At 45.7% G+C, this 26,547-nt stretch overlaps 1 protein-coding gene across 1 annotated transcript in view; it reads right to left on the bottom strand.

Moving 5' to 3' along the window:
* The window catches only part of Thsd4 (thrombospondin type 1 domain containing 4), a 573,943-nt gene that overhangs the window by 417,220 nt on the left and 130,176 nt on the right, over positions 1-26,547 (bottom strand). The window contains exon 6 of the mRNA XM_037207445.1: positions 12,059-12,161. Within this exon, the coding sequence (XP_037063340.1) occupies positions 12,059-12,161 (103 nt within the window). The remainder of the gene's footprint in view (positions 1-12,058; positions 12,162-26,547) is intronic.

The following is a 26,547-nucleotide window of genomic DNA, read 5'->3' as shown; positions in this document are numbered from 1 at the left end:
CCTCCCCACTACCTCCAGAGGCAAACACTGGAATTCTTTTACCATAACCTGGTTGTGCTTTCCCCCCACCTTCTGTAACATCATGGGAATGGAACTGGACTGTGTGTTCTGTTATGTCTGGCTGATTTTGCTCACCATAATGTTTCTGGGCTTCAACCAGATTTTTATATGTATCAGTAGCACATTCTTTTTTTTATTGCCAAATAATACTCCACCAGGTGAATGTACAACTAGTTTATGCAGAATCCTGTTGATGGGTCCTTGGTTTGCTTCCAGTTGATCTCTTATGGAAAAGAGTGCTACGAACATTTTTGAACCAACATCGCTATGGACATATGCTTTCTCCCATTTGTCTCAAATAAATTAATTTTTGTTCAATGGTGAAGAAGCTTTCTTTAAAGGTGTGTAACGAAGTAATAGCATACATTTTCAGAAAGAAAAGATAGAGTCTCTTCGGCATCTTTGCTTCTAGGACTGAACAGGTTTGGACATGGGTTTCCAACGAATCCTTACTCCTGTATATGAATCTCATCCTCTTGGTCTACAGTCATCCTGACCTCTCCACCTACACCATTCTTAACAAGCACAAGCCTTTCCCTACAAGCCTTTCTCTTTCTTCTTAAACCAGTGAGCATTCTCAATATGCCTTCTTCATGGCAGAGTCTTTTTTTTTTTTTTTGGCTTTTTGAGACAGTGTTTCTCTACATAACAATGCTGAGTATCCTAGGACTTGCTCTGTAGACCAGGCTGGCTTCGAACTCACAGAGACCCATCTGCTCTGCCTCCCAAGTGCCAGGATTAAAGGCATGTGTCACCACAGCTCAGTCACAGCAGACTCTTTTAAGAGATGGCTATCCCCTTATCTTTTCTCCAGTTGGGGAATAACACTATAACAGGTAATATTCTAGAACATTCTTGAATGGGCAATGGGCCATTCCAGTTTTGGTTTTGGAGTTTCCATTTTCCTTCACATCCTGCAGCATTGTCTGGGTCTTTGAAACACTTCTCCTGCCCCATCCACATCAGAGTCAAGCTTCCACTGGCATACTTTTGAGTTTGAGGGGCTGTACTATTTGCTAGCTGGCTGGTCATAGGCAATAACTTGACTATTCTATACCCCCTTTTCCTGTAGAAAATGAGGATGATACCACTATCTAGATGGTTACTGTGAGGTGGAGTTAGCCCTTGTAACTCTACCAACTACATAAAGTGTGTTCAATAAACTATATGCAGCTGGGTGGTGGTGGCAACGCCTTTAATCTCAGCACTCAGGGAGGCAGAGGCAGGTGGAGCTCTGTGAGTTTGAGGCCAGCCTGGTCTACAGAGTTCTAGGACATCCAGAGCTATACAGAGAAACTCTGTTTTGAAAAACCGATACACACACACACACACACACACACACACACACACACACACACATATGTGCAGTTTTTTAAAAAATCATCTTATTTGATCCTCATTGTCTAAGTCAACATTACCTGCATAGTAAAATAATTTGGAAAGTTGACAACCTAACATCAAAGTACCAGAGGGAGTTTTCCCGGGCTTGCCTCTGTCCTTGGCTTGAAGGTCCCCACTATTGTGTCACGCGCTCACATCTCTTCACGGAGAAAATGCTGGCATGTAGTCCTCCTCTTATGTAGACACTAATTCTATCTGCTTAGGTCCCCCACTCTTCGGACCTCATTTAATTGTAATCATTTTCTTAAAGGTCCCAGTGTCAAATACAACCATAATAAAGATTAGAACTTCAATGTATGAATTTTTGAAGGACCAAAACACCCAGTCCATAACTTTCATTGTAGTATATGAAAGAGAACATTATAAATAATGAGCTTCATTAGCATATACAGTTATGCATTTTTTCTTTTAATGCCCTGAGATTATTATGCTCTGGTAGCTCTCCTACCCATTGGACCACCTTTCTCGTCTTCTTTAATGGTTGAGCCTCTTATTTTATTTTACTATTAGTTTTTTGTCTTGTTTTGTTTTATTTTAAGATAACCAAGGCTGACACAGAATTTCTGCTCTTCTTGCCTCTACCCCCCAATTGCTACAATTAGAGGTATGTACCATCATGCACAGCTTATGAGATGCTGGAGTATCTGTCGTTGTTAGGGTTTCTATTGTTGTGAGAGAAAAACATGAGCTTGGCAATTCTTTTTGTTTGTTTTTTTGAGATGGGGTCTGTATAGCCTTGGCTGTCCTGAACTCTCTTTGTAGACCAGGCTAGCCTCAAACTCACAGAGATCTGCCTGCCTCTACCATCTGAGTGCTGGGATTAAAGACACCACTACCACCCAGCAACCATGGCAATTCTTATAAAGGAAAACATTTAACTGGGGCTGGCTTACAGTTCAGAGATTTAGTCCAATCATGGTGAGAAGCATGGTAGAATACAGGCAGACATGGTGCTGGAGAAGGAACTGAGAGTTCTACATCTTGATCCTCAGGCAATAGGAAGTGAACTGTGTTCCACACTAGATGTAGCTTAAGCATAGGAGACCTCAAAACCTGCCCCCTACAATGACACGTTTCCTCCAACAAAGCAACAGCTACTCCAACAAGGCCACACCTCCTAATAGTGCCACTCTCTTTGGAGGCCATTTTCTTTCAAACCTCCACATCATCATAGATGCTAGGCAAGCTCTCTACCAACAGACTACGTCCCCAACCCCAAGTCTCTTAATTCTGCTTCCTTGTTGTGATAAAAAGCTTAATTTTTGACCCTGTATGATCCATCTTGTGATTTTAAATTCTCTTGAAGGTCTTATCCAATCATCTTTGGAGGTCAATGACTCAAAATATGAATCTTCAGACCTCAATGATCTCTAAATCAGAGTCTCACATCTTCAGCTTCCTCCTGGGCATCTTACTAGCTGAGGTCAACACTAATTCAAAATGAACATGTAAGAAACCCAAACTGGCCTTCTGTCTTCGTAGAGACGTTGCCCTCTACATTTTACTTTGTTCTCCATGACACCCCATCTCTAAAACAAACACATGGCCCATTTGCTAGGCACCCCCCCCCAGCATATATGAGAGATCTCAGAAAATGGATCTTGTAAGAGCCTTCTAGATTCCTCACTGAGGAATGGGAACTGCCTTTCAGTTCCCTAAGGCCTCCCTGTCATTTATGAAGGTTCATAAATCCTAAGGATTAAGGACTAAGGAACACCTTACATTTAGTCTATGCCTCCTTCACTATAGCTCATGGTTTTGATAATATTGCATGTGTTTTTTGGTCAACAACATGGCTAGTGAGGGAATCAGTACCCCTGGATACCTGGTACCAAAATCCTGATACCAGATATCATAAATATCTGCTACCATGGAGAACTAATCAATGGGAAAAAACTTGAAGGTAGTCCCTTGGCACCCTGTAGATATTACAGAACAGTGCTACACAGTAGCACTTCCTGGAACAAAACCTTCTGTTCTTGCAAGCAGCCTGATAAAAGTCACTGGGACTTAAAAGAAAGGAATTCAATGGAGTTTTGTGCCTGTCCTGGTCCTTAGGGCTGGTCACTAAGACTCTATTTTTCCTCTTTCTCAATATACAGTAGGATGATGGCAACCTGCTCCCTTTGAAGTGAAGCCTGGTATGTGACTTGCTTTGGCTAATGGGCAAACATGTGAGCACAAACAGTGGGGACCACTATTGATGGAAGCTTTAAAAATCTGTGTAGGAAGCCGAATGGTGGCAGCAGCGCACACATTTAATCCCAGCACTCGGGAGGCAGAGGCAGGTAGATCTCTGTGAGTTCGAGGCCAGCCTGGTCTACAGAGTGAGTTTCAGGACAGCCAGGGCTACACAGAGAAACCTTGTTTTGAACAGCCCCCCCCCAAAAAAAAAACAGTCTGTGTACGAATCATATGTCTCCTTGCCCTATCTCAGGATAAGTCTGAATTGGGATGTAGCTTTTACCAGCTGTGGACTCCAAATGAGTAGGACACATATTGCATTACTATGCAGTCTGAAGGAGAGAAACTTTTAGTTAAGTCATTAGGACTGGGGATGTTACTGCAGCATACGCTGGTCCCTCCCGACCAAATGTATTAATTGCCTTGTTCATGTCGCCAGCAGACAAGCTCCCGTTCCTTTCTCAGCCTCACCTCAGGCTTTCAGAAGCCCACTCTCTTTAGCTTATCTCTCAGAACACAGTATACTTAATGCGCCCAAACACAAATCTGCCCCTGTGGCTATGAATTAACATTGCTATCTGGGCTGGGCATATAGTTCAGTGGTAGAGTACTTAGCACCCATGAAGCCCTGGGTTCCATTCCCAGCACCACAGAATGAATAAATAAATAAAGAAGGGTGGTATACCCTTGTCTATATTACAACAACCTGACAACATGTGACACCAGAATGTTAGCTGTCCCTGTGTCCTCACACGAAAAGAGGCACAGTGGGGTCTCCTTATGCATGCTTTCACTTTCCAGTTTCAATTTCTAGGGCCAATACTAACTGAAAGATTATTAAATGGAAAATTCTAGAAGTGAGAAATTCTTGAATTTTAACTTGCACACGATTCTGAGAAGCATGATGGCATCTTACACCATCCCTCCCCATCCATCCTGGGACATGAATCATCTCTGTCAGGCAGATCCATGAAATACATACTACCTACCTGCCAGTCACTTAGTGGCTGCCTCAGCCATCATTTCAGCTGCCACATGGTTTCACAATGCTGTGTTCAACCCTATCTGGCTTAATAAAGGACACACAGCACAAGGCTACTGAGGCTGAAATGAGATATGCCAAAGAGAAGCATTGTATTACTTTCTCCAACTAAAACAAATGCACTCAAGAAAAACAAACACCCGGGAAGACAACAGAATAGGTAACAATACCTCCAGTACAAGTATAAGGATCTGAGTTCAAATTCCCAGCACCCATGTGAAAATTCAGGCATGGCCATGCATGCCTGTAATCCCAGAGCTGTGGGGTGGAGTCAGGAGGATTCTGAGTGTTTGCTAGCCAGCCAACCAAGCCAAAATGAAGATCTTCCAGTTTAGCATGAGGCTCTGTTTCATGGGAAGAAGGCAGGGCAACTGAGGTAACACCTGATGTCCTTTTCTCCAGCTTCTGCATACATATGCAAGGGTGCATATACCCATCCACTCATCCTACACACACACACACACACACACACACACACACACACAACACACACACACACAGAGAGAGAGAGAGAGAGAGAGAGAGAGAGTCATGTCATTGTTGCTAAGACTGACAGCATCTTGAAAGAGAAGTCACATTCACACAACTTTCACTACAGTACAATTGTTTACCATAGGTATTTACATATAGAAAAAATACTTTTGGTTCCGCCATGGGCTCATCTGTTCAAACACCTGGTTCCCAGTAGGTGGTGCTGTTTCAGAAAGTTGTGAAACTTTTAGGAGGTGAATGGACCCTTGCTGGAGGAAGTGGGTCACTGAGGGCGGGCCTTGACATTTTACAGCCCACTTCCTGCTCACTCTGCTTTCTGAATCTGGATGCCAGGTGACCAGCCAGCTTCCTGCTGTAATGTCTTCCCTGCCTGCTTCCACGTCTTGTCACCATGATGGATGGTGACCCTCTGGAACCACAGGCCAGAATAAACCCTTCCTCCCTTCAGTCGCTTTCGTTGTGGTATTTTATCACAGCAATGGGAAAGATACCAAGATAACGAGGTGTACAGGACTTGGTACTACCCAATGTTTCAGCACCAACAGGGAACCCAGGATATATCCACCATGTATAACAGGAGACGAAGTACTATATGATTTTCCCCAATGTCCAGGTCTTCTTGTTAAACAGTTCCATTTTAGGTATGACGACCACATACGATCCAAGCCAAATATGAGAGTATAAGGGAGCTGAGATGACAGCCCCAAACAGGACACGGGCACACTGATTCTCCTTCCATCCTGCTACAAGCTTAAGGTCTAGGGCTGTGAGAAAAATTCCTAGAGGCATTATCTGAGGCGAGGTCATCCTATCCAGGAAATGCGATTAAAGGCCCAAGAAGAACCATCTGGTGAAATTAATGTGTTTATCAGAGCCTGTTCTCTGCTTTTACTATTCTGTGTGGCATTGGGCTGAATGAGTGCAGCTGTGTCCCTAAGCAGGCACAAGCGAATAGCAGGAGACATACAAACGCAGCCCAGAGCCCAATGCAAAACCCAGCCATCCAGCCTGAACACAACACCAACACAGAAACACTAACATTGCCTTCCTCCCACTGCCCAGCCTGGGAGTCATTTGAAAGGAAGAATAATAAAGCTAAGAAGAGAGTCTTAGTAGGAAAAAAAAAATGAAGAAGAGTAAGAATTATTTAAACAAAGTCAAAATAAATGCAACTTCTGTAACCATTTGTCTCCTTGTAGGTCTGTGAGAAACACCAGTGTTAGTAAATATTCTAAAAGGCAGCTGAATTTTCTAGTAACACAATGTAGGAGATAGCTGCTAAATCCTGGATGCGGCTTATTCAAGACAAGCATACTGTTCTCTCTCTCTCTCTCTCTCTCTCTCTCTCTCTCTCTCTCTCTCTCTCTCTCTCTCTCTCTCTCGTGTGTGTGTGTGTGTGTGTGTGTGTGTGTGTGTGTGTGTGTATGGCGTGCATGTTCAATGGTCTGAGATACACATGTGACTATACGCATGGAGACCAGAGTCAACCTCCAGGACCACCCACCTTGTTCTTGAGACAGGACCTCTTACTAGGCTGTCTGGCCTCAAGTGAGCCCTACAGTTTGTCTTCATCTCCCAACACTGGAATTTCAAGTATGCACCATGCCTGGCTTTTTACGTGGGTGCTGAGAATTGATCTCAGGTTCCCATGCTTGCACTTTCACGGCTATCTCCCCAAACCTCTTACTGATTTTTGTGCAAGAACGTTTTAATGTCAGCCCGACCCCCACTTGACTGTCTCTGTGTCATGAGATGTAGGTGCTAGCCCAAGGAACCCATGCCTCAAAATAGGGCTCAGGGATGGAAATACAATCAGAAAAGACAACTCTGCAGTTTTCCTAACATTGGAAAGTATCAAGACTGTGAGTTTCCCAGCACTGGTGTAACACACCACATAAACTACTAGCAACAGGAACTGACTCACAGATCTGGTAGCCAGGAAGGAAAGTCAAGGTGTGAGCATGTTCTCTCTGAAGTGCTGGAAAGGAGGGTATGCAAAAAAGTCTGTCCATGTCTCCTCCTGATTTCTGGCAGGTACTGGCAATCCCTGGTGCCCCTTGCTTACAGCCACACTACTTCACTTTCTGTCTGCCCCTGTCATGGCTATCTATATCTTCGCACTGGGTTCTTGGTGTACTCGGCTGTCCCCGAGGACAGGAGTCACAGCACACAAGGACCTACCTGCCTTCAGTATGAACTCACCTTAACCAACATCCTGATTACAACCAGGAAGATTATTGACAAGGTCACAGTCTTATTTGGGGGTCCTATTGCTGTGACGAAACTCTGTGATCCAGCTAAGAGTGTTGGCACCACGCCTTTGATCCCAGCACCAGGGACGCGGAGGCAGCTGAATCTCTGCGTTTGAGGCCAGCCTGGTCTACAAAGTGAATTCCAGGACATCCAGGGCTACAGAGAGACATCCTGTCTTTAAAAAAAACAAACAAACAAAACAAAAAACCAACCAACAAAATAACCCACCATGGCCAAAAGCAAGTGGGGAGGAAAGGTTTTGTTTATGGTCTGTCATCTGGGGAAGTCAGGATAGGAACTCAAGGCAGGAACTTGGAGGCAGACACTGATGCAGAAGCCACAGAGGACTGCTGCTTACTGGCTTGCTCAGTCTGCTTTCTTATCTACACCAAGGCCACCTAACCGGGGGTGGTACCGCCCACAGGGAGTAGGCCCACCCACATCCATCATCAATCAAGAAACTGCACTACAGGTGTGCCACAGACCAATCTGTGTTAATGGAAGTTCCCTCTTTTAAAATGGCTGTAGCTTGTGTCAAGTTGACATAAAACTAGGCAACATCGTCACATCCACGGGTATTAGAAACTAGAGTTTTAACACTCCTTTGCAGGAGTGGGGGTGGGAGGCACCCAAGTTGACCCAAAACACCCGCTGAGAGAGACTGTCTCACCTGGGAGAGCTCTAAGTACAAAGCCATGGAAGTCTGCTCGCCTGCCTGGAAAAGAAGTGAGCAGAACCAAGGGTTGAAGAAAGACTGAAAAGCGGAAGGGTCTGGCTTTCCTGGAATGCAGCCAATCTCAACTCTGCCCATCTTTTTAATTTCTCAGTAATATGACCAATAAAATGCTTTCAAAAAAATTTTGGTTAAATGCATTTAGTTTGGGTTTCTTTCACAATATGAGATAACGGGTGCATTCAGCAATGAACATGCTGTGTCATAAGTAGTTTCCCATGATCTATATGGGTATTATATTCGAACATCTCTGTAGCTTGCGCTTCTACTCACTGTAGCCACTCTCGAATCACAGAATCCGCCTGCTCTGCTCCGAGTGGATAAATCACCCATCCCCTATATGGGTATTTAAAAAAGAGATCAGCCATTAAATCGGCGTAGTGGCACATGCCTGTGATCCTAGTACTTGAAAGTTTAAGGTCACCCACAACTATATAGTGAGTGTGAAGTCAGGCTGGTGAGCATATGGACTCTGAGTGTTATACTAGTCTCTCCCAGTTCTTGGTTGATTCCCCAGGACAGAGGAGAAAGAGAGCAGGAAGGTAGAATCATACTTAAGCCAGACGAGAAGAACCCTCCTTAGGAATAATCGCCACACATGGACACACTGGCAGGGTGACTTCTTTGTGATCTGAACCAAGCTATTCTCGTTAGACCCAGGTCCAGACGGCTATAGAGTTAGGACAAGTCGTCAAGCTACTAACCACCTTGTCCCTGCAGAGAAGATCCGGTGCACAGCTTCAGTTCCAGGGGAACCGTGGCATTCACTCGGTCACTGAGTGGGCTGCTCTGCTCTTCAGAGAGAAATGCATCTTTCTCCCCAGAGAATAGCATGAAATAGCTGGCATGCACAGCCAGCAACAACAGAAGGATGCTGCTCAAAGAAACCCAAGCATTCTCAATCCTGTTGGAATCACTGGGGATCTTTACAATTAATCATCATCATCATCATCATCATCATCATCATCTAGATACCCAGGTTTCATCCCAGACCAATTAAATCACAGTCTCTGGGAGTGGGACCAAAGCACTAACATTTCTAGAAGGCTCCTCAGCTGCTCAAGCTGAGAACATTGCCTTGTGTGAGCCTGGGTCCATCAGATGGTTCTCTTTGGTTGCATGTCTCATTTCCCCAGGGGACCTCTAAATATTCATCAGTATAATCCCACTTCCTGAGCTACACACATGAGTGGATCTCAATAGATCCACAACCTGACTCCTCGCTCTATTTATCAGCCATCACCATGACAAGACAACATGGTCACGCTGGCTTAAAACAACAGAAGACTTTTCTCACAGATCTGGAAGCTGGAAACGCAAATGCCAGCAGGTCATGCTCACTCCGAAGGCTCCAGGGAACAATCCTGCCCGTGCCTCTCCTGGACCCCATAGTGTCCAGCAACCATGGTGTTGTCATTTGGCTTGCAGGCACATCTGTCTCTGCCTTCATCCTAACTTGGTGTCCTCCTACCTGCCCGTGAACTTTCTCTTCTGATGAGAACACCATCCATTAGCGATCAGAAGCCCACCAGCTCCAGTGCAGACTTAATGTAGGCAATTAATTTTTAACGATTTATTATAGCTTTAATTATGTGCCGATGTCTGTATCTGTGTATAGGAATGTGTACGTGTAAGTGCAGATGCCCTCAGAGTCCAGAATAAGACATCAGAATCCCCGAAGCAGGAGGTGCAGGTGGTTGTGAGCTGCCCAACTTGGGTGCTAAGAACCAAACTCCAGTCCTCTGGGAAAGCATCAAGTGTTCTTAACTGCTGAGTCATCTTTCCCACTCCCTTAGCCTAGGTAATCATATTTGCAACAGCCCAGCCCCATTTGCAAATAGAACTGCATACTGAGATTCTAGGATGGATACAAAGGGGTGGGGGTGCGGGGTTTACAGTTTAATCCCGTGGACTCTTCCTTACCGATGTAAAGGCTTCAGAGAAAAATCACAGAGTTGTCATAAGACCAAGCCAAATGAAAGCACACCATCTTTTATGAAAAGTTTATAATCTGAAACCACTTCAGGTTGACAGAACAGTTGCAAAAATAGCACAAAGAAGTCGTCTCCTCTCTCCATCCAACTTGTTCCTATCTTATAAAACCATAGAAGGTTTATATAAAGCTAAGACACTGGCATAGTGCTACCATCTGAAGTATGCACACGCTGCTATTTCACCACGGTTTCCACCAATGCCCTCCTTATTCAGGATCCAAATTAGAATTCCATAGCATTTTAAGAAAGGAAAAGATCTGAACTGATTTCCATCCAGAGCATCAAACTTCCTTAAGTCTCCCTCCCTTACTCCCGAGGATCTTGGACTCTTCCCTCCTCTGCTCCCCCAGGACCCTGAGTCCTCCCCTTGTTCCCACCAAACTTGAACGTTCCTTCCTTTGCTGCCCCAGGACCTTAGACCCTCCCTCCTTTGCTGACCCTGGACCCCATATCCTCTCTCATACTTGTGTTCTGCTGGTTCTATGTCTCAACCGCATACCTTTCTTGACTGGATCTCACATATCTCAATTAAATTCAAGTTTGTTTGTAATGACCTTGAGGTCACAGGGCCATCTGAGAACCTAACAACTCACAGATTGTCCTCTAGATGCCGTAGACACTAAGGACTTTGTACTTGGTCTCAGAGCAGTTGGCTTTCTATCTCTTTTGCCTCTTATCAAGAGACAGGAGAAGCACCTTAGTATCTCCTTAGGTCATACTGGGTTGGCCCCTGAGGGAGTAGATTCTCATGAACATCAGCACATCTCACTGCTAAGCCTCCCCAACATTTTTTTTAAGATCCTGGACATGGTAGCAATGTTTTGGACTCTGGTTTTGAAGTACCCCAGCAGCTCCAGCCCCTGCCTTGGGCTGAGACCAAGAACTGACATCCAGGCAAAGATCTGCAAGGTGGCAGGATTCCGCCTCCAGCCAACGGGGCTGCCAGTGTAGAATCCCCATAAGCTTTCCTGGACCACTGCCAAGACTACCTCATAGGAAACATCTCAGAACCAAACGCAGCTTAGTTCACACTCCCTGCTCTTATGTGAATTTTGACAAAGAAAAAGGACTCCAGTATGCAGAACAGTATGGAGAAGCTCTGCCAACTTCTGAGCAGCACTGTGACATGGCAAGGGGCCTTGGTGTCCTTCTATGCTTGGAAGAGACATGAGAGGTCTCCTGATGGGTCAACAGTTATCAATCTGCATGCTTTCTTAAGTGTATACACCAGCCTGTCTAACAGATATCAAGGTTGAAAAACAAAAAACAGTGCTCAAGAGATGGCTCCGTAGTAAAGAACACCGGCTGCTTTTTCAGAGGACCTGGGTTCAATTCCTAGCACCTACACGGCAGCTCACAACTGTCTGTAACTCCAGTTCCAGGGCATCCGACATCCTCCCACAGACACACAGACATACACACATGCAGGTGAGAAACCAATGTACGTAAAATAAATCTTAAAAAAAAAAAAAACAAATTAAAAAAAAAAATCTCTTTGCTCTCAGCTTGCTCATGCCTTATCTACCAGCTCCTTCCCCAAGGCCTGCTCTGGCCACTTCTCGTGCCCTTCTCAGATGCTGCCTGTTTTCAGCCATGCCTCACAGTCAAGGATAGTCCAAGTGCGTTCTGGGCTATGCAACACCTGGTAAAGACCTCCGTGGTCCACTCTGCTCTAAGGGTCACATTTTCTCCAGCTAGGATCACTTCAACACATCCAGGACCAACCAGAAAACCACAGGGTTGGGAGAACAGATGAGGTGATGATGATGACATATAACAACAACAATAATGGTGATGATCATGATAATAATAATAATAATAATAATAATAATAATAATAATAATAATAATAATTCCTACTGACACAGCTGAGTCAAGGGAACAGACCCAGCTGCCTTACCTTCTGCAAACGGTTCCCATTCATAAAACCGGCCCATGAATGGCTTGTTGTTGTAGGATGCACACTGTACCTCCCGGATACTTCTACCACTTTCCGGACACGCCTAATAAAGCAGATATAAAATATGTAGTTAGTGTCCATGCTTTTGTAATCTTAGGATGTCTTCTAACTCTGAATACCAGGTCTCCGCCAATGAAACCGGGGCTTCTGAAAATTTGCTGGTCATCTTTATTAAATTTTTTAGGGCAAGGAGTGTAGCTCAATAGGACGATTGCTACTTTAGTCTGTAGTACCCTAGTCCTGGGTAGCCTAGTACTACATGAATAAATACATAAGCAAATGCAAATAATAAATGAATTTAATGGCTGGGGAGGTGGTTCAGTGGTAAAGAGTAAGCGTGAGGATCTGAACTTGGGACTCCTCAGAATCCATGTTTAAAAAGAAAAATCTACCAACAGTGGCATTCACGCATAACCCCAGCACCAGGGAGGCAGAGAATCGAGGCTGGCCAGTCTGGCCAGTTAGTGCAAGATTTCGTCTAAAGAAACAAGATGGATAAGGCTCAGGGAACATTGCAGAGGAGGAGGAGGCAGAAAAGCTGTAAAGGGCCAGAGACTTTGCTGAGAGATTGTGTCTCCTAGTAATATCAGAAGCTATACCTGTGAAGTCTCACCAACATGATCACCCAAATGTGAGCTGAACAAGGATGACGCCAATGCACATGTCAAACTGCACTGGGAAAAGCCCATGAGGCCTTAATCCTACACAAAGGACTATGGGCAACTGAGGAGAGCTAGGAGTGGGAGAGGTGGGCTTCCCCAGGGAAGAGCACACCAAATGGTCAGCCCTGAACACATACACACAAGTAGCAACATATGGACTCAACAGGTTATATTGAGGAATGCATATGTATATACAAATAATATATGCATGTAATAACAATCTGTGAAACAAAGAAGTCATTTATCTGGAGGGAGTGGGGAGAAGTGTATGGGAAAGTTTGGAGGGAGGAAAGGGAAGGGAGAGATGTTGCAATTAAATTATCAAAAATAAAAAATAATCCAAAAGATAATCGACCTCTGGCCTCCATATACCCATGCACAAACCTACATGCATACCTGGCCATGTGCACACACATGCACACATAGGAAAAACTGAAGACTAATCTCATGCAGACCTCGAGGCTGCACTGCAGGCTAGAAGCACTGTGAGAAGGCCAATGCTTCTTTTCTCTCCCAGGTTCACTTCTGGCAAACCATCTGCCAAGCCTCTGGCTTCCCTCTCTCGTAAAGTCAATGCTGGCACATGTCCTTCACCCAGCATGGAACAGTGTCCACAGCTAACAGGGACACTGTTCCATGGGCCCTCGGCCAGGCCCTCTTCAAATGTATTTCACACGTCACTCATTCGGTCCTCACAGCCACTGATAGGGTAAATGTCACTGTTTCATAGATTTGAGTTTTTCAGGGACCGGCCAACCGGGCACAGAGATGACTGATGTGGAGCTCGGGAGGGACCTAGATGTCATTCTGGACAGGGTGGAGCCATCCAGGGCTCGGCTCTTTATTCTCTGATCTTGTCATGTCTCAGTTCTGTCTAGCCTCAAAAGCAGGAGCTTCCAACCTCCAACATGCATGAAAATACCTAGAGATCTTGATCCCTGGAGCCCTCTCCAAGTGATTTCTACCCTACAACTCTAGGATGAGGTCTATGAATCTGTATTTTATCAAGTGTGTCCAGGAGACTCTGATACCCAAAGAAAGCAGGCAGTTCCATGTGGCATATTTCTATCTAGTTTGTAGAAGGCAAACACGGCAGTGTGTGATATGAAATAGATGGACAAGAATAGAAGCACTAAATCATTGTTGGTAAAGTCTGACCTGTCATTTCAAAACCCAGCTACATCCTGTTTCAATGGTGTGTGTACCTGTGTGTATGTGGGGTGTGTATGTCTGTGTATGTATATGTGTGTGTGTGTGTGTGTGTGTGTGTGTGTTTTTTTGTGTGTACATGTTTTGTGTGTTGTGTTGTTTGTGTGTGTGTGTGTGTGTGTGTGTGTTTGTGTGTGTGTAACAGAAGGGAAGGGAAAGGAGCTCCTTGGCCTCTTAAACATTACAAAGCACTATGCATAGAAGTTTCCAGACTGAACTGCTAATACTTCAAAATTCTCAAGGGTTTATATAAAGAATTATGATGTATGTCATCAGGAGCATAAGATCTTCTGGAAAATGAAAGGATAGGGGGAGGATGAGACCCAGCAGGAGGAGGCCATCCCCTGCTAGGGGACAGTGGAAGGAGGCTGCTGGTCCCCACCTCAGGGTAGCCAGAACCTGCTTGGCCTCATGCAAACCATATCCCACAAGAGTCCGTTTGAGGCAGAGTGAAGGAATCAGTGAGGAGAGGGACTGGGTGGGCAGGCAGTGTGGGCTGAGCTCTCACAATCCATGAGGAACTGATAGATGGCGAAGTCCCATCTCCTAGGGCTCCGGAAGCCTACCTGCTGGCCACCTTGACTACAGACATACAGATGCTCCTAACAATAGCAGCTGTCCCCAGAAAAAGATCTGTTTCATTTTCGAGACAAAGTCTCATATAGCCCATGTTAGCCTCATGGGAGACATTGTAGCCCAGGCTGGCCTTAAACTCCTAGCCTCCTGCTTTCATCTCCCAAGTGCTGGAATTGCAGGTCTGAGCCGCCGTACTCAGATGAGACTCAGGACAAGATGTGTTTCATGCCCTCTTTCCAGGAGTCAAGTACAGTTAGCAAGTGATCAGTTAAGTGACTTGGAAAAGTCACCATCCCTGCATCAGTCCCCAAATTTGTCTGAGAGACAAACAAACAAACAAACAAAAACACTAGGACTTGTTTTAAAAAGCACAGCTTCCTGGGCTGGTGAGATGGCTCTGTGGGCAAAGGCACTGGCCACCAAGCCCAGCAGCCTAAGTCAACCCCTGCGATCCACGTGTGGAAGGGGAAAACTGTTCGGCTGGAACCTCCTGCTCACTCCTGCCTGATCCAGAAAGCCCCATTCCTCTTTCTCCCAACCCCACCCTCTCAGAGAATCTCCAAGCAAAGAGCCCAGTTCCGAATTCTTGGTGGCTCCAGCAGCTCCTCCTGAGTTGCCAGGAGCCCAAGACTCCGCCTTAAGCGGTCAGCTTTTGACCACACTTGCGCACAAACCCAGCTTGTGGAGGACATGTCATCACCCCTTGCCTACAGGGTATATAAGCTCCCTGCTTAGTTCCTGTGCATGACTTCTCCTGCCTGGATTTCTGGGGCTGGAGAATTCACCCGGGAGTTGCTTTGTTCAAATCCGTTCTCCTACTTTTTCAATTCGGCCTAATCAGGCTCACGGCATCACTGGAGAAACCTATTACCATGATACAGAAACCTATTAAAAGCCAACTCCTGTAAGCTCTCCTCTCATCTCTATATAAATTTTCTGGCATGCACTCAAACACACACAAAGTCAATAAATAAAAATATAATTAAAAAAATTAAAAACACCTTCTTGGGCCCTACACCAGCCGCAGGTGGAAAGAAGGCAATAAGAGAGCTTCCCTGGTGATGTTGGTGTACCAGTCCCGGCCCCAGGCTGTACGGTAGCACTAAAGAGCCGCGCCTACCGCAGTCTCTCTCCACATCAACTAACCCAGAATCGTGGACCTGCGGAGCGTTAAACTAAAGCCCTTTAACCTACAGATGTGAACACTGAGGCCAGAGAAGTGGTATACCTACCTAAGGTCCCACAGGACACAGAGGCGGGGCCCAGAGACTGACCACAGCCAGACCAGGGTTTCCCTACAGAAACAGACCATACCAAAGGGCCAAATGCTCTGTTTCATGAATAACCACACCTGCATAAAGCCGAGCTGCTCCATGATGGGGCTCTGGCTAGAAGCCAGCCTTCACGAACCTGGTAGCACATGTCAAAACTGAAGATCACAGGCCACAGAGACAGTCTGCTTTCATACCTCTCTGTGAACAGAATGGTAGTTTCAATGGGAGTGGCCCTTACAGGCGCCTACATTTGACTACTTGTTCTCCAGTAGGTGGAAGAGTTTGGAAAGGGTTAGGAAGTATGGCCTTGGAGGAGGTGTGTCACTGAGGGAACTGCAAATGTGTACAGCTACTGTGGAAATCAGCGTGGCAGTTCCTTGGGGAGATGGGAATTGATCTACCTCAAGATCCAGCTATACCACTCTTGGGCATATACTTATATTGTGTTTTAATTATTGTCCCTTAGAAGCCTATTTGTTTTCCAAGGAGAGACAGAAAGGGACCGGATCCAGATGGGAAGGGAGGTAGGGAGGAACCAGGAGAAGAGGGAAGAGAAAACATAGTCAGAATATATTGTGTGAGAAAAAAGAAACTTTTTCCAATGAAAGGGAGGAGGGAGGGAGGGAGGGAGGCAGAAGGGAGGGAGGGAAGGAAGACTGGAAGGAGGGAGGAGGGAGGGAGGGAGGGAGGAGAAGGAATGAAGGAAGGAGGGAGGAAGGAAGGGAGGGAGAAGAGAGGGAGGGAAGAAAGGCAGGCAGCCATGAAGGAGGGAGGGAGGGAGGAAGGGAAGGGAACAACCTCTGTAGCAAGGGTCTTGGAGAGGAAGAGTCACTACAGGATTTGTTAGCAGACTGCTTCTTGGGGCTGGGGTGACAGCTCCCTTGGCAATGTGCTTGCAGAAGACAAAATTCATAGCCCTAAATGGGATGTCTATATCACATTCCTCCCTCAAGGCTTAGGAATCTAGGAGGAAGAGGGTGGGGGAAATTTTAAGAGCCAGAAATGAATGACTTCAAGGAAATAGCACTTTCCAGACATAAAGAGCGGATACACATAGGAATTCAAAGGGACCCTGAGAGCATGCGCAAGTTCAAACCTGACAGTGTGGAGGAAAAAGTGGACATGGAGCCCCAGCCCCAGCCAAGGAGTTACTGACATTGAGGAGTGCTGGGAGAGGGAAAGTCAGCTTCTTCGACGACGACGACGACGACGACGACGACGACGACGACGTGGTACCTGGTGTATCAACCACACTCCAAGGGCAGGCCCCACACTCAGCAGAAGTCAGACACAAGCCAGACTACACTGGCTTGGGAGGTGGGAAGTGAGTGGGTAGGGAGATGGAAGAGGGTTCGGGGAGGGGAAGGATGATCAAACACATTCATGAAATTCTCAATGGCTAAATAAAACCATTATTTAAGAAAACAAACAAACAAACAAAAAAAAAAAAACCACTGAGTTCAATCCCAGCATGGTGGGGGGGGAGAAGGAGGAGGAAGAGGAGGAGGGGGGGGAGAAGGAGGAGGAAGAGGAGGGAGGGAGAAGGAGGAGGAAGAGGAGGAGGGAGGGAGGGAGGGAGACACTCAGGTACTGGCACACAGCACCTAACTCGGGTGCTGGCTAGCACTGGGACAGCTGTAGAAGCCGAGGTCAGCCTCAGCCTCAGCGGCCTGGTGAAGCAGCCACAGCCCTAAGGAGTGGGGAGGACACCGAGCAGGGAGGGCAATCCTGTTTCATGTCTCCTTTGCAGATTACATCTGTTCGTACTTGTCTCCTGTTATCGGCACATAATCGCTTCATTTTAGCAGACTCTGGGAAGCTAAAACTTCCAGGCTACAGATGGCTGTACATTTGTTAGATTTTCAAATTGGTTGTTTCCTGATGTCACAGGCTGAGTCACCCTTCACCTTGTCAGTAATCATCTCTCTGTTAAACTGGGAAGAGGCCTTGGGCAGGTTTCCTCCAGAGAACTGAGCCTTGCCCATGGGGCACAGACTCTTACAGTCTTCAGGACAGAAAACTGGTGGGGGGGGGGAGGAAGCCGTACAGTAAGAGAATAGGATTATTCTGGATGGAACCAACAAAGGCTGGAGCCTTACAGCCAAGGAACACCCTTGGGGAGAGATCCTCCCTTCAAATGCCCCCGTCTGCCCCAGAGAGGGAGGGATGTTTCCCCTGGAGCCTGACTGGAAAAGAAATGAAGATGTACTTCAGTGCAAACTGAATCCTTATAAAGCAGCAGATGCCCTATCCAAAACTCTGTCTCACAAGAGCCCGGGGATGCTATGACTCACACTGAGAATCATGGAAATTCTGGCTACATTTCTAGGGACCCTGGTTAATCAGAGTTGACAACTCTGCTTAATTGCACTGCTCAAAGGCCACCATCAGTGACCCAACACTTACCTTTTGGTAATTAAATGACTTTGCTCTCCTGAGGAGATGAGGAGCACTGTGCCCAGTGAAGGTGGTGCCAAGAAACTTGACCTTGAACTTGCCTGGGTCAGATATGTATTTTTTTTTTTTAAATCCTTAAAGTTACTCTGGGTTCAACCAAAAGATGAGCTACCATGGCAACAGAGGGCACATTTAACTTCTCCCCTGAAGGGATCTAAAAATGAAATTTAGAAATGTTCCTGTGCCTTCGTGAGAAAGAGGCAGGCAGAAGTGAAGACACTCTACAGAGATACTTATATCTCTTAATCTGACTATCAGGCTGCTGAAACAGAGGACCCCCAAAAAAGTGAGCCCCACCCTGGAATGTGATGCTGAGAGGAGGGAAAGGCGCCCATCAGAGGAGAGCGTGTCTCTAGGAAAGATACTTTACAAGGTTCTAACAGGCCACCCTACGGGATGAAAGTGCAGCCGAGACAGTGACAGGTCACTGGTGGGCAGGACCACACCTTGGCCGGACTGCCTAGAGGCGCAATGTATATCCTTGGCCCTCTATTTAAACTTTGTTCTCACTTTAGGAGCCCAAGAAGAAGAGGGACAAGTGCAGCCACATTGAATAAAAACACTTTTCCATTTTGCACTTTCAGCTTGGTTCTTTGAATTAGCTTACTGCAGACAGCGGGCCAGACCTTCTTAGGACACAGATGGGGAGCCCCAAGCCAGTAACTGCTGTGTGGCTTAGGTAAAAACCCTTACTTAGGGGACTGGGGATATGGCTCAGTCAGAAAAGTGCTTGCCATGGAGGCATGAGGCCCCAAGTTCTGATCTCTAGGAAGTCCCCGCGAACCCTATGAAAAACCAGGGTAATGCACATTCCTATAAACCCACGGACTAAAGGGGCAGAGACATGAGACAAAGGGACTAAAGAACAGCCATGATGCTCACTGGCTGAACAGCCATTGAGAGAGCCTGACTCAGGAAAAAAAAAAAAGAGGTGGAGGAAAAGGTTTGAGGAAAGACACCAGAAGTTGACCTCCACACATGAGCACTCATGTGCGCACATGCCAGCATACACATGTACACACACACACACACACACACACACACACACACACACACACTCACTCACTCACTCACTCCCACATCACCTTAGCTTCTCATGGGCTACATTATCACAAGGAATGGCAACCTTTGCATCCATCCCTGCCTCCACCTAATCTCCAGAGATCTGGGTGAGACTTAACTCAGTATGCACCCAAGCTGCCAGCTCACAGCACTGTTCTGTGAAGGGCAGCTTAGCAGAACACACCAAAGACAAATCCAACAGTTCCAAACCTATGAGTGGGCAATGGGAAGGCTGGCACTCTTGGCAAAACATTCTCCTACTCGTTCTTTCATAGCTGGAAAATGAGATTCATCCTCCATCTGAAGAGCAAGGATCTACAGACCAAAATGCCTTCCCAGTTACCAATGTGTATGTTTACTATCTCCTTTCTCAAGCCACACAGGGCCAGCTCCACCTTTCAGAAGGTCCTCTGCCACCTCCCACCACTCCCATAATTCTCTGGTCAGTGAAATGGTTTGTCTGAAGTCAAGGCATTGCACTTTATTTATAATCTAAATTTTTCTTAATTCCCAAATGTATCATTTTTCATCCAAGAGAAGAAGCTCATAATGTTCCCTCAAAAGAAAAGTATTCTTCTCATTCCAGGGCATAGGTCAAAGCCCAAAAGCGTGTCAATGTAACTAAATCTATCCGCTCACCCAGAAGAATATTTTCTTTTCTTTTCTTTTTTTTTTTAAAGACAAGGTCTCATGTATCCCAGGCTGGCTTTGAACTCACTATGTGGCCAAGGATGGGAACTTCTGTTCTTCCCACCTCTACTCCCTAGCGCTGAGATAACAGGCTGCATCACATCTGCTTTATGTGGTCCTGGGTATCGAACTCACAGCCTTACATATGACAGGCGAGCACTCTTCCAACTATGCCACATCACCAGCCAGAATCCTCTATCTTTAAGGTCTCTGCACATGCATACACACAAACACAGGCCCTGTCTCAGGTCACTCGTGTGTTTATGTACTTCTGATTGCCTAACTTATCTGTAAGTGTCTATTCCTATAAGAACATTTTCTAAAGAATGCTTTTTGCTCACCAGTTGACAAAGTACACATTTATTCGAACATGCAAAATGTAAACCGTCCTCAGGAACTTAAACTTCCTCGTGGTGACATCAGGAATTCCATTAACAGAGTGGCTTCCTCACCTGCTGCTGCCTGCCTGGTAGAGTATGAAATTCCACTCCAAAGCAAACAGACACTGTGCTAGGTGTGTGGCTAACCAGGACCCTGAGAAGACTGACGCCACAGTTTCTCACAGGATGGCATAGGCCAACTCAAGAAAGATACAGAAAGACTCCTGACCAGGGGTGGGGATGGGGCAAGGGAGGAGGGTGTTTGGCCAGCAGGACTCTCAGTGTCCAATCTAGAAAAACAAGGAGTCCACTGATCCTTTTTAATGGTGATAGATTTTTTAAAAAAAGAAATCAACACACTGGTTGATTTCAGTCATTGTCAAAACTATGACTGAAAATAAAAATGTGGCTGGCAGACAGAATCAAGAGGGTGGGAGGAAAGAGATCATTTCTTTCTTTCTCAATCAAAGGGTGATGGGGAAAGGCTGGAAATTGATATAGAGTGAAACAGACAGGCACAGGAACTGGGAACTTGTGTGTGTGTGTGTGTGTGTGTGTGTGTGTGTGTGTGTGTGTGTGTGAGAGAGAGAGAGAGAGAGAGAGAGAGAGAGAGAGAGAGAGAGAGAGAGAGAGAGAGAGCATGCCTGTAGGTGCATTTGTGTGGGAGCCAGACAACACCTCAGGTATTGTTTCTCAGGTGCGTTTAGCTTTTTTTTTTTGAGAAGGGTCTCATACTGGTGTGGCTCACTGCTTAGGCCAACCTGGTTGGTCACCCAATCCCAGGAATCCACCTCTCAGGGCTGGGATTACAAGTACACACCTCCAAGACAAGCTCTTTACCTGGTTCTGTCTGGGGCTCACATTCAGTCCTTAAGCACTTTATAGACAAAGCCATTTGCCCAGCCTAGGAACTTCACCCTTTAAATCACTGACTGTTACATCTTTGGAGCCAGACACGCCCATCTCTAACATCACAATGCTGTTATTTGTACAACTTTATTTTAAAGCTGTTATATTCATTGTTTATTGAACCACTTAAATAATATTCTTTATTGTGTGTGTGCTTGTGCACACAAACACACCCCCTACCCTGGTGTGTATGTGTGTACAAGTACACACATGCATGGGCCAGGATAAACATGTGGAGGTCAGAGGACAACTTAAGGTTATCAATTCTCCTTTTCCACTACATGGATCTTGGGGCTCGAACTCAGATCATCAGATTCATCAGACTCAGTGTTAAGTGCCTTTATCTGCTGAACCATTTCACTGAGCCTGTACAATATTTTTATAAGCATGTAAAGTGTTGGTTGTAAATAGCACATATGTAAGCACAACTCATATGTATAACTTGTGTGCATGTGTTTATGTATGTACATATACACTCATATACATTATATCTGTAAGTATATAAAAGAAAAATTACCAAAGAAATTCCAAGATCCCTGAGTAGAAAGCCGAGTTGCCCAAAGCACCCACACCAGCACCCATTCCTCAGCTAAAGCAGCAGGGTTAAGGGAATGTGTGCTGCAGCCCATCAGGAGACCAGCCCATCTAGTCACTCACTGGTCCTGTGGTTCTCTGCAGGCTTTCAAACCTTCAGAAGTCCACCAAATTCAACCTGGACCATTGACTTTCAGCTCCTACTCATTGCCTTTCAGTCTAGACACAGGACAGAATTGTATCGGCTGCAGAGACCCAGTTCAGCTGCCCTGAGAGTTGTTTCACATCCTCCCTTCACTGTTACTTACTCTAGGCCAGAAACAACCAACCCCAAACAGATAAACCATCTGCAGCCACAGAGCCTTGACATCTGGGGCCACAGAGTGACATCTGCGCTTGTGGAAAGCACCTTCTAGCCTCAGGCATCTTTCCCCTCAACAAGTTAAGAGACTCAAGATGGCTCCTTCAACAATCAAACTCCTTGTCACTCATAGCCTGGTCCCTGTGTGGAACCATGTGACTCTACAGGCCACCTTCTCCCCAGGGAACAGCATCAGTCTGGTCCCTAAAGAGAAAGCAGTGAGTTCAGAGTGCCTAAGAGAAGAAGCTAGGAAGAGACAGTCACCTCAGTCACAGACATCTTGGTTGGTTAATATATTTAGCAATATATAGTTAATATATTCAGACCTGGAAACAGACAGCAGGAAATATTTTTTAACTTCATCTTGTAAGGCACCAGTATGATGATATTTTATTTGTATTAAAATGTTATTTGTATGTTAATAAATAAAGTTGCCCGGGGAGGGGGGGGTCAGAGCTATTAGCAAGCCATAAAAAGCAGGGCAGTGGTGGTGTATGCTTGTAATCCCAGCACTTGGTAGACAGAGCTAGGTAAGTCTCTGTGTGTTCAGGGATACGGCCAGTATTGGATACACATGCCTTTAATCTCAATACCAATCATAGAAAACCTGGAGGTCTATATAGACAGGCCGTGATGAGGCGGCCATGTGGTTGGGTTTACAACCAATGAGAAGGCAGAACAGAAACACTATAAAAAGACAGACACACAGGAAGTAGCTCTTGTTCAGAGAGGTAAGACCACCGCAGGAGGAAGGGTAAGGTTTTAGCTCTTAGCTCTGACCTCTTGGCTTTCTTCTTTGCATTGGTTCTGTGTTTCTTATTTAATGACAGTTAGTTACATCTACACACCAGAGGTTTGGTTTCTCCCTCTTTGATAGTGTTCATAAAAGAGCAACTCCATCTAATTTTTTAGGGAGAAGGCTTCAAGACAGGGTTTCTCTGTGTACCTTTGGAGCCTGCCTTGGAACTTTCTCTGTAGCCCAGGCTGTCCTCAAACTCACAGAGATCCGCCTGCCTCTGCCTCCTGAGTGCTGGGATTAAAGGCATGTGCCCTCACTGCCTGACTAAAATAGAAAGATTTTTTTTTTTAATGTATGCAGTGTTCTGTCTGCAGATATACCTGCATGCCAGAAGAGGACATCAGATCCCATTATAGATGGTTGTAAGCTGCTGGGAATTGAATCTAGGTCCTCTGGAAGAGCAGTCAATGCTCTTAACCACTGAGCCATCTCTCCAGCCCCACAACTGTACCTTTTACATCTAGGACAGTGATTCTCAACCTCTGGTTATGACCCTTATGGGGGGTCAAATAACCCTTTTACAGGGGTCACCTAAAACCACTGGAAAACACAGATTTGACATTACCATTCATAACAGTAGTAAAATTAGTTATGAAGTGGCAACAAAAATAATTTTATGGTTGGGGGTCACCAAAATGTGAGAAGCTGTATTTTGTTGTTGTTGTTGCTGTTTTCTCGAGACAGGGTTTCTCTGTGTAGTTCCTCCTGCTTCTGCCTTCTGAGTGTTGGGATTAAAGGCATGCACCCAGACTGCCTGGTCTTAGCCACAGCCAGCAAGGTGCAGGGCAGCTGATGGATCAGAGATACCTCTGTGTGGGCTCTTCCCTTCTGAAGACTTGTTGGAGGGGGGTGGGGGGGAGCCCTGGCTCTGTGGGAAGGCTTCCCATTCTCCCAGGAGGTTCCTGAACTGCCTCCTCCTCCTCCTCTTCAGCATACAGAAGGAGCCTGGGTTTCACTTCTGCTTCTTCCACACCCTGCACCTGGATTCTCTACCTCTTCACTGACTCCACTCAGGCCTAGTAATGACCACCATATGGAGATTTCAACCTGCCCACATAGGACTAGGGTGTGGGTCAGGGGTCTCATGCCTGCAGCTGGGTTTGACCTTTCCCTACATGACCATATTGGAACCTCACATGAGCCTAAGAGAGATTATTTTGCTTTGCACCTTATGGGAGACAACAGAGAGTTATGTGGTCCTCCAAGCCAAGGACACACATCCCAACACCCAAGTTAGCTCTTCTTGCAAACCCACTCTCGTGGGTACTAACTATCCCACACTGCCTTGCAAGTCTAACCTCCAATTAAAACAGACAGGTAGCTTGCTTGCTTTAAAGAAAAACAAACAACAAAAAAATAAAACAACAACAATAATAAAAGACCCCTAGAGGTCTCTAGGCATCTCTAGTGAGCAGCCTGAACTGGCCTGGGACTCAGAACCCTCCTACCTCATTCTCCCAACCATGCACAGCACTTTATGCTGCTTTTCCAAGTTTCACTGTGCATCAAATGTTTCATATGCATCTAAAAAAATCAAGCAAGGCACACATCATGTTGCTGGATCTTGATCTGTTAAAAGATAACGTTCTGGTTAAAATGTTCTGATTATTCATAGCAGAACAGAAATGGGCAGGGGATGAACTCCCACCACCTGGCTGGCACCTGAGACCCGGACACAATCCCTCCTGCTTCTTCCTGCCCCTGGCTAAGCCTTTCTTTGTTCCCAGATGCTCATGTTTGTCTTTGTTGGTCATTTTTATAAACCTAGCTGAACCGTCCCATACCCAGTAGAGTCTTCCCCAGCCCAGGGCCCCCATGCTTTGCTCCCAGGATTCTCCCCCGCTTGCCAAGTACTCTAGCACTATATACAATGCCAAATACCTCAAACAGCACTTTCCCCAAAGCTCTCTAGACCAGTGGTTCACAACATGTGGATTACGACCCCCTCAACAAACCTCTATCTCTAAATATATTTACTCTACAGTTCATAGCAGTAGCACAATTACACTTACGAAGTAGTAATGAAAATCATTTTATGGTTGGGGGTCACCACAACATGAGGAACTGTATAAAGGGTCACAGCATTAGGAAGGTTGAGAACCACTGCTTTAGACCATTATGCTGTGGATGGAGGAGCCATGAGCAGAGAAGAGACAGGCTTCTAATTTATATAATTCTGCAAAAATCTTTGCCCCTCATCCAGCCTCCTCATAGTCATCACTATATGTCTCAGAAGTGAGTTCCTCATTGTAGGAACCTTAGAAATGGGGGGGGGTGTTCATCAAAACTGAATAAGGTAGGCTGAGCACAAGTTCAAGGATGGAGTTGAGAAACTGGTGTTTGCAGCCTTCACTCCGTCATATCCCCATCTTCCTCTTCTCCCAGATGCTATCCAGGAGAGAACTGAAAGTGCATGTGTGCTTTTTCATCTCTAGAGAGGACCTAAGCACTAGCCTGCATCCTCTGTTAGTTTAGGTAATGTTTTCTGGACTATTGTCCTTGGCTTTTTCCTCTTGGAGTAGGAAGATCTGCGTAACTTAGGGAGGCATGTCATCTCTTCATGGGCGTGAGGAAGGGGAGGGCCGGAGATGTCTACCTGACATCGTTGGTGCTCGAGTGCCGAGATTGCTCTCCTCAGAAAAGTCTGTTTGCAAGCTGAGCTGGGCCGGAGTCTAGGAACTCAGACTTCAGGATTGTACTCTTCACCCTCTAAGGGTAAGCACAGCCGGCAGGATTTAAATATTTGTATAAACAACCTCGTTTATGAAGAACGCTGACTTTCCTTTGTGAGTCTAGGATTTTGTAATAAGACAGAGAATGGCTGCATGACCAAATCTCCCCAAAAGTTTTAGTATAGAGAAATGAGTCTCTAGCAGAAAATTCACATTTCTCAATAATTCGTCAATAGAGGACCCATGCTGAGATTCCAAAGGAAAGGACTCTTGGGACCCAGTGCCTGGCTGTCTTTGGACTTGATCCCCTGTACCTTTCTCTTTTCCAGGCTTCCCTTGTATTCTCACTGTAAGAAACTATATATACTAAATCTCATAGAACCTTCTAGGAGATCATCATAGCCGGAAATGGCCTTGGAGACTGCTAAAAAGGAGAAGTTTTCAAGTATTCATGGACTGTGGTGGGAGTCACAAGAAGTCTGGACCTTGTCAAAAGGAGACAGGCAATATCAGGACCCATGGGAGATGAGATCTCCCCATGAAGGCAGGCAGGGTGTATGACCTGGACAGTAGCAAGCACTGAAGAAACTGTCTCAACAAAACAATAGGGGAATGAAACCTATAAGTAAGGTATAGGATATTTTGTTTTGTCCTGTATTGGAGACTTAACTATTTCCTACTTATAAAATGTCCAGAGCAGTAGGTGTGGTGGTGTACACTGACATTCTCAGCAGAGTCCAAGGGCACCCTCTGCTACACCGTGAGTTCCCAGCTGGCCTATGCAACACACCTCCCCAAAAATCAGGTAGCATCATGAATGAACTCAGATGAATTGTTCTCTGCA

The sequence above is a fragment of the Peromyscus leucopus genome, chromosome 7, assembly GCF_004664715.2.
Source record: "Peromyscus leucopus breed LL Stock chromosome 7, UCI_PerLeu_2.1, whole genome shotgun sequence".
In the NCBI taxonomy this organism is placed as follows: domain Eukaryota; kingdom Metazoa; phylum Chordata; class Mammalia; order Rodentia; family Cricetidae; genus Peromyscus; species Peromyscus leucopus.
Note: the sequence above shows the minus strand (reverse complement) of the source record. Positions and strands in the feature narration are given on the sequence as shown.